Source organism: Phaseolus vulgaris, chromosome 2 (genome assembly GCF_000499845.2).
Source record: "Phaseolus vulgaris cultivar G19833 chromosome 2, P. vulgaris v2.0, whole genome shotgun sequence".
NCBI lineage: Eukaryota > Viridiplantae > Streptophyta > Magnoliopsida > Fabales > Fabaceae > Phaseolus > Phaseolus vulgaris.
In genome coordinates, this window is record NC_023758.2 from 43,624,805 (window position 1) to 43,643,583 (window position 18,779).

The window sequence follows — 18,779 nt, forward strand, 5'->3', positions numbered from 1 at the left end:
AAAAAGGAATGAAGATAGAAAGGGTAAATGAAGACAAAAATTTAGAGGAATTAACAAAAGATGAACGCCGAGATAGGCATGTGAAAATGGCAGCCAAAGAGGATCCAAGTTTGACAAAATATAAAATCTCCAAGTTAAATTTAATGTATTTTTCTGATGTTGTCATGTTAATTACAAAAGATTATCTTTACTGTAATACTGTTAATGTTTTTTTTTTTACTGGACCAGACTTGGACTTACTAGAACTAGCAAACATGAAATAAGAGTTTTTTTTTGCACCCATAAATAAATAAATACGAAAATTTCTATTTTGACCATCAAGTTTAAAGCTTTTTTTTTTCTCTCTAGATTTTTCACTCTTAGAAACTTTCTGAATTTTGCAATCTGAAAATCGAGAGTGTTTTTCAAATTGCATAATTTTCTGGATTTTGTCTTTTACACACCCCATGGAGAAGAAGGAATAAAACATGGGGTGCAGAAAGAAATATTATTTCTTTAATGTTTGGGTCCAGTGAAAGCCCATTAGATAGTTTCAAGGAGAATATAAATACTTGATCTCTTCTGCGACATGAGGCGAAGTTAGGGTTTGTGTTGGTCGAAGGTAACAGCAATGGCGCCGAAGCAGATAACGCGTAAGGTTAGCAGAAACCCTGAATTGATAAGGGGCATTGGAAAGTACTCGAGATCACAAATGTACCACAAGAGGGGTATTTGGGCTATCAAGGCTAAAAACGGCGGCGTTTTCCCTCGCCACGATCCTACTCCCAAACCTGAAACTCCCGCTCAAAAACCTCCCAAATTTTACCCTGCTGATGATGTCAAGAAACCCCTTCTCAACAAGCACAAACCCAAAATCACCAAGCTCAGGTACATTAGGAGTAATCATTCATATACACATACATTTTGTGTTTTTTCATTAATTTAGTTTAGTTTTTATTGATTTCAATTTATTTTTCATCATTTTGTAATTAAATTCCTCTGTTTTACTATTATTTTTATGTGGATCTTATGGCGTGGATTTGTGTTGGAATCGTTTCAGGGCTAGCGTTACCCCTGGGACAGTGTTGATTCTTCTTGCCGGTAGATTTAAGGGAAAGAGGGTAGTGTTTTTGAAGCAGCTTCCTTCCGGGTTGCTTCTTGTAACTGGTGAGTTTTGTTATCAAATATCTTTGCTGGCTTTTTCCATGTCCGCGCTTTCTCCATGTTTGTGAAGTTGCAATTGTTGCAAACATCAATTGAATTTGTATTTTAGTTCATGATAATTGATTTGTAAATGTTACCACTTCGTTATTGCGTGAGGTGCTTACTTTTTCAACCTGGAAAGCTGTCTTCTATGATGTTGCTTTAGCTTTTCCTTCGATTCTTGTGTGTGCGGTTGTTAGGTATATGGTGTAGTGCTTAGTTTGACATTGGCTTTTGGCATTGATCTGAAATTTGAATAGCAATTGACTCGGGCTTTTTGGAATGTATTCTGTTCTTCACCCATTTCTGCTCTGGCTTATGTTTGTTACTTGCGTTTAGGTCCTTTCAAGATCAACGGAGTTCCATTGAGGCGTGTCAACCAGTCATATGTTATTGCCACATCAACCAAAGTAGATGTTTCTGCTGTTAATGTGGACAAATTTGATGACAAATACTTTTCAAAGGAGTCCCAACAAAAGAAGAAGAAGGGAGAGGGCGAGTTTTTTGAGGCAGAGAAGGAGGTGGGACTGTTAATTTTCTTATTTTGTTGCTTCCTATGTTGTTCTTACTTGCCTCTGTGGATTGATCACTTTTTACACTAATGCAGGAAAAGAGTGTGTTGCCCCAGCAGAAGAAAGATGACCAGAAAACTGTGGACTCTGCATTGGTAAAGGCAATCGAGAGTGTTCCGGACTTGAAATCTTATCTGGGTGCTAGGTTTTCCCTAAAGGCTGGTGTGAAACCTCACGAGCTGGTCTTTTAGAGGAAGAGAGGGGATGTTTTGTTTTTCGTACCTTTTTTGCATTGATGCTAGCGTACTAATTTGCATTCAACATATTTTGGTCAACAGACAATTTTTATATGAATTTTAGATATTATATTGTGGTTCTTCCGTCTTAGAATGTCAGATGAAGAATACTGGAATCAGATATAACACGCAGATATGTGCTTATAGATTGAGAACGAAGACGACTAGAGTTAAAATATTCAACTTTAATCATAGTCCTCTTGAGGTGGGTAATAGTTGGTAAAAGAATTGGGATCACAAGTTCAATTTTATTTTGCATTTTAGATACAAATTTAATTCATTTAATAAAATTTAGTTTTAATGTGAGTACAAATTTTTCACGGGTGGATAATCCATCTAAAAGTAATATTTTGGAAATATTGCAAATAATTTTTGGCAAAACAAATTTTAAAAATATTTTTGAAGATTTAATTTAAGAATTAGATGCAAAAAAGTGCTTAAATTAATTTTAATCTATTTCATATTTACAATTTTGAAAAACAATGAATGAATCACTCGACATCAATAAAATTAAAGGGACGAATTTGATTATTATTTTTTTTATAATTTTGTAATGTTAAATAAATTTCCTTGTAGACGGATAATAGATAAATGAATTATTGTGACTCGATCTCAATAAAAAACTTTTAAATTCGTATCTAATCCCATGTTGGAAAAACTTAGTTCATAGGGAAATTCTAGGTTTTTTTAACATGATGAATGAAGTCCGTTTAAAAAAAATTACAAATTTAGGGAAAAAAAATTACAAATTTAGGGAAGTCATGCCTAATTAGGACGATTTCATATGTAGGAGTCGTCCCAATTAGGCACGGTTTCTGTCATGTCATACTAAAGTCGTGCTAACTTGGTACAACTTTTGTCCTGTCATATTAAAGTCGTGCCAACTTGGCACGACTTCTGCCACGTCATAATTTTTTTTTATTTTATTTTTAATTTTATTGTTTATATATTGGGTAGTAAGTTATGTAATGTTACAAATTAATTTCTTCTCATCATTACGTGTTCTGTACAATCATTACTTCTCAAACTATTTATTTTACAAATTCACAACAATAATTCTCTATTTATTTTTCAAATATAATAATTTTTCATTTATCTATTTATTTCCAAATTCAATAACAATTTTCTTCATTTTTTAATTAATCAAATAATCAAGTTATTGTATTACATTACGATTATCCAATTTTTTGTTCCTTAAAACTAACATTCTTAGAAAATTATGTATCAAATTAATTTTTAATATTACATAACTTACTATCCAATATATAAACAATAAAATTTTAAAAAAAATGACGTGGCAGAAGTCGTGTCAAGCTGGCACGACTTCAATATGACGGGGCAGAAGTCGTGCCAAGTTGACACTCAGTATGACAGGGCAGAAGTCGTGTCTAATTGGAACGATTTCTACGTATGAAGTTGTGCCGCCTAAATTTGTAATTTTTTTTAAACGGATCCATTTTGGTAAAAACCAAAAAAAATAACCTCATCATGGTCAAAAAACCGAAATTCTACTTAAGGGTTAACGTGATTTTTTTTTACATAAATATTATCAGTGCATGATTAAAACAAAACTAGAAGCTAATCCCATACCGAATTGTAGAAAGAATATTGAGATATTGGTCTACACTTGCTTAATAATTAAATATATGCAAGTGTGTGTTTTTGAGGATAACATTAATTTGGAAGGAGACCACATAAGTGACCTAATTTGTATTTAATCAGCTACAGAATGAATAAAATCATCAGAGCTAGCTTACTGTTTTTTTGGTAACGAGTGCCGTTTAATTAATCCTTCTCTTAGTTGGAATTAACCAAATTTTGATCTACTATAGCATCTAGCAGAGTGCATAATCACGACAGGAAGATTAAGAACTGAGAAAGAAAGATTTGTTTTCAAAACAAGAGATCATGAAATGAACAAAGCATAACTGTTCCTATCCAGAATCTTCATAAAACAATTGCTCTCAAATAAATATTAGGCTTTCACACAACAATTGAAGTAGCTGAGGAAGCTCTTTCTGGCCTGTAAGGGAAAATAGATAAAATAAATAATGTGTGGCATACATATATGACATTGTTACACAAATCTATCTAGAGAATGAATCTGATCTGCAGTAAAGTTCTATTTAAAACTTCACAATGGACATTCTTTTGTTTTCTTTTCTTTTTTACCATATTCTTTTATAGATTTTTAATAAGATAGGCAAAGTAATAAAATTTAAAAAGAGATTATGAAATTGTGATGTACGAAAAATGAGTTGGAATAATATTACTTAAAATATATATGTTCATCAAAAAACTCTTCAATTATATTTTGAGTTATATTTTTTGTAATTTTTTCATAACAGCATTCTTTCATAAATTGATTGATGCATGTGCTAAGAATGTTATAGAAAACATTGATAAAAAGAATAAATGACATAGCTTTTACTTTTATAAAAAATAGCGGAAAACTTTCACTTAACGAAATGGAGCAATACAACTGTTATTATATTTATAAAGCAATATTTTTCTTTCCTATATCATATTAATTTTCCCATGGGACTTATCTCCTTTTTTCTTGACTTTTTTTTATAGAGACCTCATATTCTCGAAAAACCAAATTCTGATCATTTAAGAAAAATAAACTTTGAAAAAATATTTTCAAAATAATTAATATAATAAATTTGGTAGAAAACATAAGGATAATTTAACAAATGTGATTATAAATAAGATTATTAAAATAAAATATTTATTTTTGAAGAGTTATAGTGTTTTGAAAAATATAAAATTTTATGTAAACAAAATATTTAACTGTGAAAGAATAATTGTGACTTTAAAATTAAAAGTACTAAAGTGGTTCAGGGCCGGCAAATCGCCATCATTACACCAAATGCTTATTCCTGCACTTCTATATATTTATAAAAATATATTTCTTTAATATTTTACATAATACTTTTCTGCACTTCTATCTTTCTTTAATATTTTACATAATACTTTTCTAGAATAATAATTAGTTTAAAAATGATGTAATTTTAAAATATTTTATGATTAACTTCTGAATTACATAAGTTATATAAGTTATATGATATTATTCTTGATATGATATTAACTTTTTTAGATTATATAATACGAAATGTTTTTACGAATTTATAAATATAAAGAACACTTATGAATAAAAAACATTTTCTAAATTATGTATGAAAGTGCATGAAGAAGAAATTATTTGATGGACTAGAACAAAAATAACATTCTTTAGAAATCGGCCCAATTTCAGCGTGGGCTAGATAAAAAACACAACAGAAATCTGGTTCAGGACGCACCCCATCAAATGAGTAAAAAGACCAAAAAGACCCCATCTAATTCCTATTCCAGAACGTATTACATGTTCCAAAAATTTTATTATAAAAAATTTGTTCTGAACTTTTTCCTTCCAAAATACACTTATAAATTTCGGAAAAGAATGTAGGGAGAGATTCCAAAAAACTAACCTGATTTCTCATTTCTACAGAAAATTAGTCCATTTTTAAAATAAAATTATTTAGGTAAAAAAACTCTTCAAATACTATATTTTAGATTTATTTTAACAATTAAATTGATCCTTTTAAAAAAATAAAACAAATAACAGGGAAACTTGTGGGTAATCTTACAGTTGGAGGAACGGATTGATGGTATTGAGGTTGGGAGTGGTCACTGCTGTGCCCAGTGTTTACGCTGCTCGAGGTTGAATCCACAAACTCTTCTTCGTTACCAAGACTTGCCCTAGAAATATTTGTCTTGTTCTGCTTCCTAGTTTCCCTGATCTTTGAGAAATCAAGAGAGTAGTCTGGCACTTGCCCCTTCTGGTCCCAATCCCCAAATTGTGGCACTGATAGCCAAGCACCATTTTTCTATGTTCACAACATTTACAACAAAGTCAGCTAATAAGAATAACAATAAACCGATCATATTTGTAACCAACTTAATGCTTAATACCATTAACCATACTCAAAAACTGATAAAAAAAACAGAGTTGGATATGAAGGTACGTTATCACATATTGTAGTGAAGAATTTGACTATTTCTCAGCTTTAGAAAGGGGTTTGTTGTGTTTACTTATACGACTGTGAGACTCTCAATCATCGTTTCAAAGCAATCAAGGATCCTATAGGCTAATAAAGACAAATTTCTTTAAAAAAATTAACCGTAGAGAATCTTCGTCCTTTTAAAAAGAAAAAAGTTCACATGAAACAATAAAAAAAAGAAAATGCAACAGTAAAACCCAAAAAAGCAACCTGTAACAAACTAACCACAGGTGATCCGGATCCATTAGGATTAAAAATAAAACCGAAACGATTCGTTAGGCTGAGCTGGAAAGGGAAGCGAATGAGTCACAGTAGTCGTGTTTCCGTTTAAAAAAATCAGAGAAAACAAGAAAGAATCAAAGCGAAGAAATACAACAACAATCTCTGCAGATGCATGTTGAGTAGGAGCTATAACTTAATCACGAAAATTAAATACAAAACGAGAAGACAAAGAAAACAAGGATTTCGGAAACGGCGAAAACATGCAGTTCTGAGATTAAAATCAGAATAATTCCAGCAGCAACAGGTAAACAGGTGTATCTGTATTCAAGATCTTCGTCCTCTGTATGTTAAGCAGCGAGTTATCTAATCAAATCCTATCTCTAAGCTATTTAACCAGACAACAGTAAGTTTTCATACAATCACAATCTCTCGGTTTCTGCTTCTTGTGGTTCAACTCAACAAGCAGCATGCAATTGAATAGCCAGATTCGTGATTCAGTGAATATGACATTGACGCAAACAATAGAGAGAAACAATCCATTCGACTGAAGAAGGATTAGGTTATTTTAATGAAGCAAATAAATTAATAATATGAAGAAGAAGAAGAAGAGTTTGGAGAAAGAGAGAAAAGAAAAACCTCTTTACGACGGTCCATGAGTGTTGTTGAGATCTGGAAATGGGGTTTGGAAGTAATAGGTGGTGGTGTGTTAAGTCTTTTGGTGCATTGCTAATTGGTTAGATTTTGGTGCAATCTGTTCTCTCTACGTGTCTGACTTGGTCTCAATAAATTACTTTTCTCTTTATCGTAATTAATGTCACTTCAAACTCTTTAATTTTAAAAGAACAACACATTTCAAGGTGTGCTATCTTGTAACTCTACATTCCATAAATAAGATTAATAATCATCTCATTCCTTCATTTATATACATTAATGTTTAAAAAACTTGGATTAACATATTTATTAACACCACACTCTTTCATACTTTACAATTTATACCCTTCCATCTCAGATTAACTAGAATATTAGTCATATAAAAAGATTTCAAACTCACTAGTGTTCTCACCACCTTAGAGTACTATCATCTTTGTAACCATCCCCAATAAATATAAAAATGTTGAATAAACTTAATTAAAATGGTCAAAATTTATGATAACCAACTTGAAATTAGTTAAAAATTACAAAATCCTTAAATAAAATTATTAAATAAATTTAATGCACATCTTATCACTTAACTATTATTATTTTGCAAATTTTACCTTGTGATTTTATCATTAAAGTTTTTAATTTTCAAAAAATTGACAGGATTTGTCAATTATTTGTTAAATAAATTCTTTTGTCATCATTTTTTAAAATATTTTCTTGACATATTTTGTTTTATTTTTTATTTTTATCACAATTTAATATACCAATAAATTTAAAAAAAATAAAACCTGATGGTCAAATGATAATATAAAATTGATGATAAAATTCTTAAAAAAATAATAATATTTAATAGGAAGTAGTAAAACAAAGTAGTAAAATAATAATAGTTAATAGGAAGTAGTAATAATGATATATGTGTAATTGAGTCTTAAATAAATAAATTTACAAAAAGAAGTACAATTTTAAATTATTAGGAAGTAGTAAAAAACGTATTAAAATAGTATACCACATCAATTTATTTTATGCATTTTACTCTTTCTAGGTATTTTTAGTTCTTTAGTTATTTATTATATTTGTCCTGGAGAATGAATTTCAATATTTCAATTTTTCAACAACAGTTGAATATGATATCTGTTACTAAAAAAAATAATAAACAAGTTATCGGCCCATGACTTTGATTCAAATAATCATATTTGACTATTAAATAGGATTTAATCCTTTTGTTGAATAATTTTATTTTTTTTGATTCATTCTTTTGTTGAACAGTTAATACATAGAAAAGTCTCTATCATCCAATAATCAAAACTGAGAAAATAAATAAAAAATAAGTCAGCCTTCTATCGGGCTTTTGACTCCACTTATTTAAAATTTGAGCTTGATGTTGATATTAAAACTTCAATGGATTATATATTTTGGTTGAAAATAAAATAAAAAAGGCTAATTATATATTTTAATTTTAATTTTATTTTAGTCTTCATATTTTAGATCATTCATAATTTTAATTTAATAATCAATCTTGCATTATTTATTTATTTATTTTAATATAATTTAACTTTAAACTAACGTATTAGTTACTCCATGAATTATAACAAATAATGTAATTAATTTAAATATAAATATAAAAAATAAACGTATGCAAACTTTAATATTGAACCAACTTGCGAATTGTTTAGAATAGAACTAAGATCATGGAAGAAATAAAAAGCTAAAATGAAAATTAAGAATTATATGAAACTAAAATTATAATGATGTGATGAGAACGTAATAAAAGTATATAATAAAACTATGGATGATAAAAGAAATTATTTTTTAATTTTATAATTATTCATGTAATCATAATAATATTAATGATATTTGAATATAATTTATAAAAAAATTATTAAAATAAAAATTTATAAAATATTTATATTGAAATAAAACTAGTAAAATAATATCATAATGACACACTACTTCTGTATTGGACATGGTCTAACGACTCAAATAATTTTTTTTAATATTATTTGTGAGTTATACGTGATGGTAACAAGATTACAAATGAAAAAAACTTAATTATTTTTCTTTCTTAGTTTTATCTCTTACAAGTGTTAATAAAAAAATATCGAATATAATAAATGTGGTATTGTTGGTCTGATGAACAATGTGACAATTATATATATATATATATATATATATATATATATATATATATATATATATATATTTTTTTTTTTTTATTTTTTTTTTTGATTTTTTGATTTTTGATTTTTTTTTTTTTTGATTTTTGTTTTTTTTTGTTTGGTCTTTGTTATTACTTAAATTTAAAAATACCCGCACATTAACATGATAACTTTTTGGTGTTACTTACTAAAAATATCTGGATGAATTTATTATTTGAAAGATATTATTTTTATTTTATTTTTCGGGGATTTTTATTTTAAAAAAAGGTTAAATGAACTTTGAAATATGTTAATTTATTGAATATATATTTAGTGAACCTAAAAATAAGCTTTTTCTTAACAAAAAGTAATTATAAAATTACTTTGATTGAGCTTTTTCCCTCTATCGAAGAAAACTATTATAAATAATGAAGTACAAAAATACTTAAGCAAATTATAATTAAGTGTTACTTTTTTTTTATTCACTTCAAAAGTTTCATTTTATTAATTAAATAAGAAATTTTAATGCATACACTAGAAATCTAAATAGTTGTACACTATATTTCAATTACATCAATTTATTATGTATATGATAAGTTAATTAGTTTTTACAATAATTATCGTAAACCTAAAATCAAATATAATTTATAAATTTGTCTTAAAGCAATAAAAGTGCCATGGGAATAGAGGAATGGACCTTGTATGAAATTACCATCTATTGTTCATTCAGCATTTGACATGCTTTGCAATTAGTTTTCTTCTTCTTTTCTCATTGGACCAAAATGGGGAATAGTGCAAACAAAGAACATAGATTTTTGCCATATCCTAAACCAACAGCAATACAATTTCAACCCATAAAAGAAAAAAAGATTAAAGTTCTGTTTTAGATTCATGTTCAGAGTCATAAGCTGTGTCCTTATGCATCTTATTTTCTGCTGTCTTGTGAATTTTTGTTTCAACTGCTTTTGCTGCTGTTTCAGCACTTTCCTCAAATGTTTCTTTGCTTCTTTCTAAACTCTTCTGAACTGCTGCTTTTAAAGTTCCTTTCATATCTTCTCTTACCTCTCCCCCACTCCTGAAACTGGGAAGATACACAACATGGAAATATGAATCATAAATTAATAAATAAATAAATATTTAAATACAATTTTTTTTGTTTTTGGTCTGTGAAAGTTTTATTCATATTTATTCAATCTATATAAATAAAAGGATGTGCTTTTATTCTCCCATTTGATGATAATCAAGAATGCAGGAACTGTAAGAAAAAGGTTTGTTGTAAGAGTAAGAAGATCTTAACTTACTCCAAATTTGGGGGAGAAAAGTGCATTTGCAGATCATTTATGGCAGTTTTGATTTTGTTCCAGGAGTTTTTGTGGGACTTTCTGAGGAGAGAAACAGTATCCATGAAGACCTTGGAAAGAAGTGGCTTTTGAGCATCATTTTGGGCAGCAACTTCATCAAGTGTTGCAGGTTGAAATTGAAAGAAGGCGCAGAAAAGAAGAAAGAATAGAATGGTTATGGTGAAATGAACCATGGTAATGGAGCAGTAAGAGATTGTTGGAGAAGAATGAAAGGTATATTTGGTAGTTAGAAGCTTCAGATCTCTCTACGTTGAACACGTTCTATTCTTCTACGTGGTGCTTCTATCTTGCATGTAGCAACTGCTCCACCTTCATACTTGAATCTTTCAAAATTCAAAAAATTCTTAATATCAACACAAATAATTGCGGACAACTTTTGATATTCAATAATATTTTATTATATTTACTGATATTTTTTTTAACAATTTTTATCTTCTAAAAATTACTTGGTAAAATTCTTCATTAAAATAAAAATAAAAAATCTAACGACTAAAACCACGAAAAAGATATTAGTTGAAGACAAATTTATTTAGCCTGTTTATGTTTATCAGTCTTTGTTATTTAGTTTTTTAAAATAACAAAAGCCTGGGACGAAGGATATCATTTCATGGACCATATTTCTTACCAATTTTTAAATTCAAATTACTAATAGAAAAGTTACTAATAAAAGAATTCCATAAACAGACCAAAACATGATTAATCTAGACTGATCAAATTTTAGCAAAGTAGTAAAATAAAAAACATAAAATGTTTTTGTAATAAAAACGAAAATAATCAAGACCTGCTGATGTATACAAAGTGAAAATATTTCAAATAAATAATTATCATTTCGCTTTAATTATGTACTAGGTTGTTAATGGTCCAGTCAACGGAATTGGTTAACACTTTAAAAAAAAATCTACAGTATGAAAACCATTCAATTTTTCTGCTATTGTACTGATATGAAAATTTGTCAAGAACATTTATACGACAAACATATTTTACCCCAGAATCTCAATTTGACAATTATTCAATTTTTTTAATTTGGAATAATTACAATAACTTCACTGGGTATTGTTGAAATATAGTGAAGACTATTACTATCTATCTTCAACCATTTAATAAATTTCCTTGAAAAGTGTTCGGCTTGACTTTACCCTCACTCAAACTGTATTTTACGTCATAAGATCATTCAACGGTTATATTGAAGTGGAATACGTGGAATTTGGAGAGGTAATACTGTTGATATGAAAGAATGGAGCATATATAATTTAAATTCTCCGCAAACTTTGGACAATGAGCTCCTCTGTGGACTGAGAAAGCCTCTTAAAAACGAATGAATCAATTGAGAAGTTACAATGGGAACAAAGAATTTAAACATGTATATAACTTCGTTCCATGCAAGAATACATCATGTATTAGCAATGACTAATTACCAAAAATACACAAATAAATCTTCAGACATTAATATCTGATCGCTTTGTTCTGGCCACAGCACTGATTTCTGAGGTGCCTGACAAGGAATATCTAGGGAAACTATAGTTTTCCGACACCGAAACTGGCTGTTGAGGATAGAGTGTGGGGGGCGGTGTTAGATTGCGTTGTGCTGGAAGTGGGGGAAGCGTGTTGTACTTGAAAGGATCATTGCTTAGACTGCAATCAAACAATGAAATTTGTAAGGAGTGGCCCTAAACAAGCTAGGAAATGGGCAAACACACACATGTGCCTGTACTCAGTTATTGCTAATGAATAAACGTGTATTTGTATTATATAATTCCATCACCAAAAAACTACCTAGGATCTGTGCATAGTTTTCAACACAATGATCCGCAAATTTTCACCCCGAGGCAAACCCAAAATTGCACTATTAGTCGTCTTTCCATAGATGAAAAATATGATCAAGAAGACATCTTTCAGCCAAAAAACCTGCCGTCATGGTGGTGATGATAAAAGCACATCAGCATACCTTTTATTATAGGACTGATCATCTTCTATGAAATTTTCATCTATACGCTGAGCTGGTCTCTGAACAGAAGGAATGGACCATGCTGGTGAAGGTATTTCATCTGAGAAATATCTTCTCCTGATCAACTGAAAGGAGATGTACCAGAAAACTTAGATGGCAACCCATAAATTAAAATTTATAAAGACAGAGATCGAAGTCCGTACTGACCATGCGGAAAAATTTCACCACAGCCTCCTTGTCATACCTTGCTTCTTTTGCAGCCTGTAGACATCCAACATAAAATCCACAACCATTACAAGAAGAATGAATTGGATAGCAACTATTCAACAGAATGCAAAATCTGGGCAAGTCTATGCATCAATTGTTAGCAGATATAGACAGTATTTCGGTTTAGAATATCAAAATGAGAAATAAAGATTCTCAGAAAACATAGCATCTCCAGTCTAACATTTTCCTAACCCGGCACAGTAGGCAATGGCTGAGCTAAATTCATTATTCTTAGTGAGTGGCTCAAAAAATATACATTGATAACCTTTAAGATTAGTTAAAAAGATAAAATGTTTAATGATTAGCCTCTCAATTTGAAAACGGATGGAAACAGAAAAATCTATTTTTAATCCAGATGGTGGCACCAAAGTGAAATGTGCAGTTTCAATGCATCCATAAAGGATCCAGATGTAATATAAACTTGTTCTGAATTTTGAAAAGGATCAGTGAGGAGAAGCTTTTTTTGTGGTTCTCATAAATCCCATCCCACTCAATGCATATGCAGTGATATTGTCACAAAAAACAAGTATAAATTATTCATGTTTAAAACACATGTAATATGTTCGAAAAACAGCAGTGGCTAGCTTTAAAATACAAAACAACTAAAATTTTAAATTGCTACTTGCTAGTAGTTGAAATTCCGTTGTAATTAGCATTAACGTCAGATTTATTAAAATCTATCTGAATACAACATACTAGTTAACATAAGGGTAACATACTATCTCAAACATTGAAAGTGGCGAAAACCAACTTGTAAAACCGATAAATATTTTAGTTGAGACACCTACAGCAACAAGGCCCCCACTACCAGGAAAACTCTCAGTCAAAGGAAGCTCCTCACTGGACGGAAGCAAACCCTGCTTCTCAACCCATTGGCGTGCAACATCAACAAGATTCCCACTGCTTCCTCTTGTACCCTCTTGTGCAGCAATATCAGCTTTGTTACCAATAATAATATATGGAACAGGAAGGCCACTAGGGCCACCTGATCCCAAAGGAGCTGAAAATGTCCCAGTTTCAGCAATCTCAGCTGCCCACTTCTGCAAGCTAGTCTTTGTTCTTCTCTGTGAAAGATCGTGAACAAAAATTACACCTGCAAATGAAGTCCAAACAAAGTTTCAAATTCTAAATTATCAGAGAGCCAACTTTCAAATATTCACTAACTGTTACTAATTTTATTTGTCAAGACTTCCAGAATACCCAATTGTCATCAAGAGACTCATGCCATTATCCAGATAGTGGTAATTGGGCTATTTTGCAAATCAATGAAGTTTGGACTTTAGACAGCTAAATCTGTAAGATTTCTTGTAGAAGATTTAGAACATTATTGCTATGTGTTCTATATCAAAATTCTTTTATTTTTCAGCATGCAAGGCTTTAAAAAGAGAAGCCAAGGATACTTAATGACTGAAATAAAAATGGAAGTCCTCTTCCTTATTTCCTTTCCCCCTTGGTCACAAATATTGACCTGTCATTTTGTAGATTGACACATAATAAGATTGAACCTATACAACTACCTCTGTGCAATGTAAGGTACTATATATTTTAGAAAACTAAAATAATGGATTTTTTTTAACTCACCATTAACCTGTGAATAAAAAAGAGACCGACAATCTTTGTAGCGCTCATGTCCTGATACATCCCACAGTTCAACGAAGAAATCTCTCTCAGAGTCACCTTTTAGGCTACTAGAAGAGCTGCCTGAATTTCCATAAGTAGTATGCTGGAAAAAGAAATAAAAATTTGGTAAAGACTTCCCTTTGTGTACAGAAATAATGTATTACTCGTCTAAACCATAGAAGGATAGGGGGTAATTACTTTCACATCAACTGCACAACCAATTGTTTGAGGAGGGCGAGCAATTGGAGAACCTTTTATAATCAGGTTTACTAACGAAGTCTTCCCAACACCTGCAAGGAGGATGAGAAAATATGACAAATGTGCAACTATAATATCGACGAAACAGTACAGTAGGGAACCATATCAGGGGTGACTAAAGAGAGATTTTGATGTGCTTGCTGCTGTAATATTAACTAATGCAACCCATAGGTTTTCCAAAAAGCTTCAGAAAGGCATCATATGCTTGGATACTTTCCAAAGTATATGGCTACTATATGACAACATAAACAACAGCTTAACAGTAGAAATGATTTTTGTCAACAATATCACCATTAAGAAAGTCTATGTTAGGCTTGCTAGGTATAGCAATTAGGCATAACTACCTAACTGATCTAGTTACAGGGAGGGGGAATTGAATAATAGAATGACGAGGAGAAGGTAGGGGGAGAGGGCACATTTTGGGGAAGTTAGTTGATTAAAAGGGGAAAATCTGGACTCTCCTTCCGATTGTTTTCCACCGTACAATATAATCTTCTCCTTCAATAAAAATTTCCATTTCTACCTCTAGATTCTAAGTCTGAACCAGATCTAACAGAATACTAAGCCAGAATTATTTCCTCGACCTATTAAGCAATATTAGATTTTTATTTCCTTTTGCCCAGAGTTGACGTTAAGAACCCAATTCTCTTAAAGCAGCCCTACCTAAATGAATTCTCTAAACCACATACCAAAACGAAATATCAATCATCCAGCCCATTTCAAATTGAACATCTACAACCTAGACACCTGACTTAACAAGGTTTCAGAAAACTGTCGACAACTGCAATTTCGGTTGAAGCTTCAAGGTATTCAGGGTCTCCATGACCACGATTGCAACTACAACATCAAAGATCCAATGAAACAAGAACCCACAGCCACAACTTAAAACCTTGAAGCTAAAATCATTAACATCACTCTTGAAGCTCCCATTGAGTGTTATAATAACTATGCCACCATCACCATGATAACATTTCTCACTCCTTGTTTCAATGTTTCCACAGAAATATCACAAAATCACAACGGATCCTAACAGTGTACCCTCCCACACCGAATCAACTAACCACACAATCACAAAACTCCCCATCATAATTGTTTTTTCAAAAAAAGCAGCACTGATCCTAAAATCTTAAATGCCAGTGCAATAAGATTACCACATACAATTGTAAATGAAATCAACAACAGTGAACACAGCCTAGTAGTGTACTTTAGAGTATAAACAAGTTTTATTCTACAAAATTAGAAGAAAACAAAACTGGTATCAGAAACACGAACCCGAATCACCAACAACGAGCACTCTGACCTGGCCACATAGGACCCCACCGTTCAACTCTTTGTTCTCCCTCTCACGGTCCCTCCAGAACATGATTCCCTCTTCACCGACGATTATCTCAAAACACGTCTTCACCACCACACGCACGTGCGCTCATCAAGTTCCAAAACCCATGTCACGTGAGAATCACGCCGGGATCGGAGCGAGAAGTTTTCGCTCCGGCGTCGCGTATCTCGGAGGAAACGAAAAGAAAAGCAAGAAACGCGAATCGACGATGGATCTAAGGATTTTGGGAGACAGTGAAAGGGAAAGGGATTGGGGTGAGGATGATGGATTTGCGGTGTGTGTCTGTGGTGTGCAGTGTCTTCAAAATGGCTCTGTTTTTTTGGGACGCGATGGTGGCGGAAAGGTGAAAGAGACGAACGATTCATTGTAATCATACAATCTCGCTACTCATTCGTGTAAACCACGCGATGCAAGAGCACGTCATCTCGGTAATTAAAATGTTCTTTAATTTCTTCAACCCAAATTTTTTATTAAACTGTTTTTTTTTTTTTAATTTATAAACTTTAGGAAAAATAATATTGTTAAACTTCGTTTCTTAAGCAAGTATACATAAAAATATGTGAGTGTAATTGAATGGAATTAAATTATGATTTTTTTAAATAAAATAATTATGGGGACAAATGTTATTTGCGGATGAAAAAAAAATATCGTCCCTAAATATATAAAGTAACTTTTTTAATAGATGTTGAAAATATTACTTTCAATTAATAAAATAGCGAAATATATATGATATTTTAGTATCATCATTACCATTAAAAAAAATTATTCATCTTAGTAATGAGGAAAAAAAATTAGACAAAACGATAGTGAATGGTAAATTGCCAAAAATAATAGTTATTTTAATTATGTCCGTGAATAAGGAAATAACACAAAGGAAAAATAAATAAAAAATGGTATTGGAGGAAAAAAAAAATGTTAAGTTCTGTTATATTTGGTATGTATTTCTTAAAGGAAAGTAATTTGAACAAAAATATCATACATGACATTACACGTGGCATTTTGTTTATCTAACCTCATTTTTATTATAGAGTACCTTCGGGTGACTTGATTGAGTATATTAGACTGTAATAAATTTATTCATTTTTTATTCACACTTATATAAATTAAAAATATATATAAACATGAAGTTAGAATAAATCCAATTGTTTTTATTTTTATTAAATTTTTTAAGTCTAGTTTAGTCAGATGATCAACTTTTTTTAATTGAATTTCTGTTAAGATTAAGAGATAATTACTTTGTTTTAGTTATACAAATATTTTAATCTACTTTTTTTTTACTAACTTACCCACCAAATATTTTAACTAATTTAACATGCACATATACATACTTGGTTTATCTAAATATTACTTTAGAATTAAATAATTATTAATATTTTAATTAATTTAATTATAAGTATTGTATTAATAAAAAAAATGCATTGTCTAAACATTAATACTATAAAAATTAGAAAAGGTGGTAATTTCTTTTTTGCACAAGGGATGACAACAGCAAGAAAAGATAATAAGGCCAAGGTAAGCCCAAAACATATTTAGGGAAGCCCTTTTAGACTATTGCTATTGGGACTCCCCAGACCTCTATTAAACTCCTTTCTTCACTTTTAAAAAAAAATTGTATTTTGACGAAAATATCTATTATGTTTCAGTCCTCTCACAAAATAATTAATGACACACATTTAAAAATACCCCTATTTTATTGAATAAATAGGAAAGAGGAAAAATCAACTTTTATATTTGAAAAAAATCTCAAATATTGTAAAACTTGGTTTTAATCAATTTATTTAGACTCTTACTTAATTATAAGAAATTATAAGAGTTCATAATTAGTTAGGGTAATAATAAGTAGTTTTACTAAAAACTAATAAATGCATTCATATTATTAAGGATGAAACTTTAAGTCTAATTTAAGTATACAAAACTATATAATAAGGTAAGTTTTGCACTCACTTATATATTATGAGATGTTTTTATCTTTAATCGATGTGAAATCTTCAAAACACTCACATCATGTTGAAACCCCCAACTTGAGGATGAGAATATATATATATATATATTTATGGGTGATCCGATAGTGGATGATCCGTTAAGTCAAACACACTATTGTTATGATAGATTTTAAATAACTTTAATACCAAATAAGAAATGAATTTTAATACTAACTCAACTTTAAAAATCAACTGTAAGACTTTCACTCACTTATATACTATAAAATGTTCTGATTTTTAATTGATGTGTGATCTTAAACACTAATAATAATAATAATAATAACTTGTGAATCACAAAAAAAAAATCTTAAATATAATAAGTTTTAAAATTTTACATAAAAACTTCTCCAAAACACTTGTATTGTCACATCTTTTGTTACATAGTAAAGTTATTAGAGTGATAAAAACATATAAACAAAATGCAAGTGTGTAGTTTGAAAAATATAAGATTGCAAGAATAGAGTTTTTATGATCCCAACAAGAAGTTTCTCTTGTGTTGTGTCAAAGTCAAACCAGCAAAGCCACCCCCATTAGCTTGTGTTGTTACATCGCATTCACCTTCAACGTGCACTTTTCGACTACCTTAAACAATTCTTAATTTATTAGCTGTAACGAAATAAAGTATGAACTTGATTCATAGTTTTCCCACTACTTTCTTCCTTACCTCTTTATTTAAAGTTAATATGTTACGAAAATCATTTTTTAATGTAGATATCACATTAATATAATTACATTAACTTTTAGTTCAAAAGACTACTTTTTTTTCTCAAGCCAGTTTAAAAAGGCTTCTCAATAACCCTGTTAATTTAATAGGTTCCTATATTTCTAAAATTGATGTCAATTTTGAAAATTTAAAATCTCTTAAAACATATAGAATTCATTTACACATTTTTTTTTCAATTTTAGAAGAATATAATCTACATTATAAGAAAATCATGAAATAGAAACCAATTTTTAGATACCAAAATAATTAGTTGC

General features: G+C 30.1%; 3 protein-coding genes across 3 annotated transcripts; 1 reads left to right on the plus strand and 2 right to left on the minus strand.

Moving 5' to 3' along the window:
* The first annotated feature begins 558 nt into the window (after positions 1–558).
* Positions 559–2,070, plus strand: LOC137812417 (large ribosomal subunit protein eL6-like). Its single transcript, XM_068614382.1, has 4 exons — positions 559–867; positions 1,040–1,146; positions 1,522–1,703; positions 1,790–2,070. Exons 1-4 carry the CDS (start codon positions 611–613, stop codon positions 1,943–1,945), a joined length of 702 nt encoding a protein of 233 aa, XP_068470483.1. The 5' UTR covers positions 559–610; the 3' UTR covers positions 1,946–2,070.
* Positions 2,071–3,855: 1,785 nt separating this feature from the next.
* Positions 3,856–7,065, minus strand: LOC137812418 (uncharacterized). Its single transcript, XM_068614383.1, has 3 exons — positions 6,892–7,065; positions 5,620–5,859; positions 3,856–4,013 (listed from the first exon to the last, which is right to left on the minus strand). The coding sequence occupies exons 1-3, from the start codon at positions 6,907–6,909 to the stop codon at positions 3,966–3,968; spliced, it is 306 nt and encodes a 101-aa protein (XP_068470484.1). The 5' UTR covers positions 6,910–7,065; the 3' UTR covers positions 3,856–3,965.
* A 4,555-nt stretch (positions 7,066–11,620) lies between these two features.
* Positions 11,621–16,236, minus strand: LOC137812419 (small GTPase LIP1). Its single transcript, XM_068614385.1, has 7 exons — positions 15,756–16,236; positions 14,424–14,515; positions 14,187–14,328; positions 13,394–13,698; positions 12,546–12,599; positions 12,339–12,463; positions 11,621–12,025 (listed from the first exon to the last, which is right to left on the minus strand). Exons 1-7 carry the CDS (start codon positions 15,844–15,846, stop codon positions 11,830–11,832), a joined length of 1,005 nt encoding a protein of 334 aa, XP_068470486.1. The 5' UTR covers positions 15,847–16,236; the 3' UTR covers positions 11,621–11,829.
* Between the last annotated feature and the right edge of the window lie 2,543 nt (positions 16,237–18,779).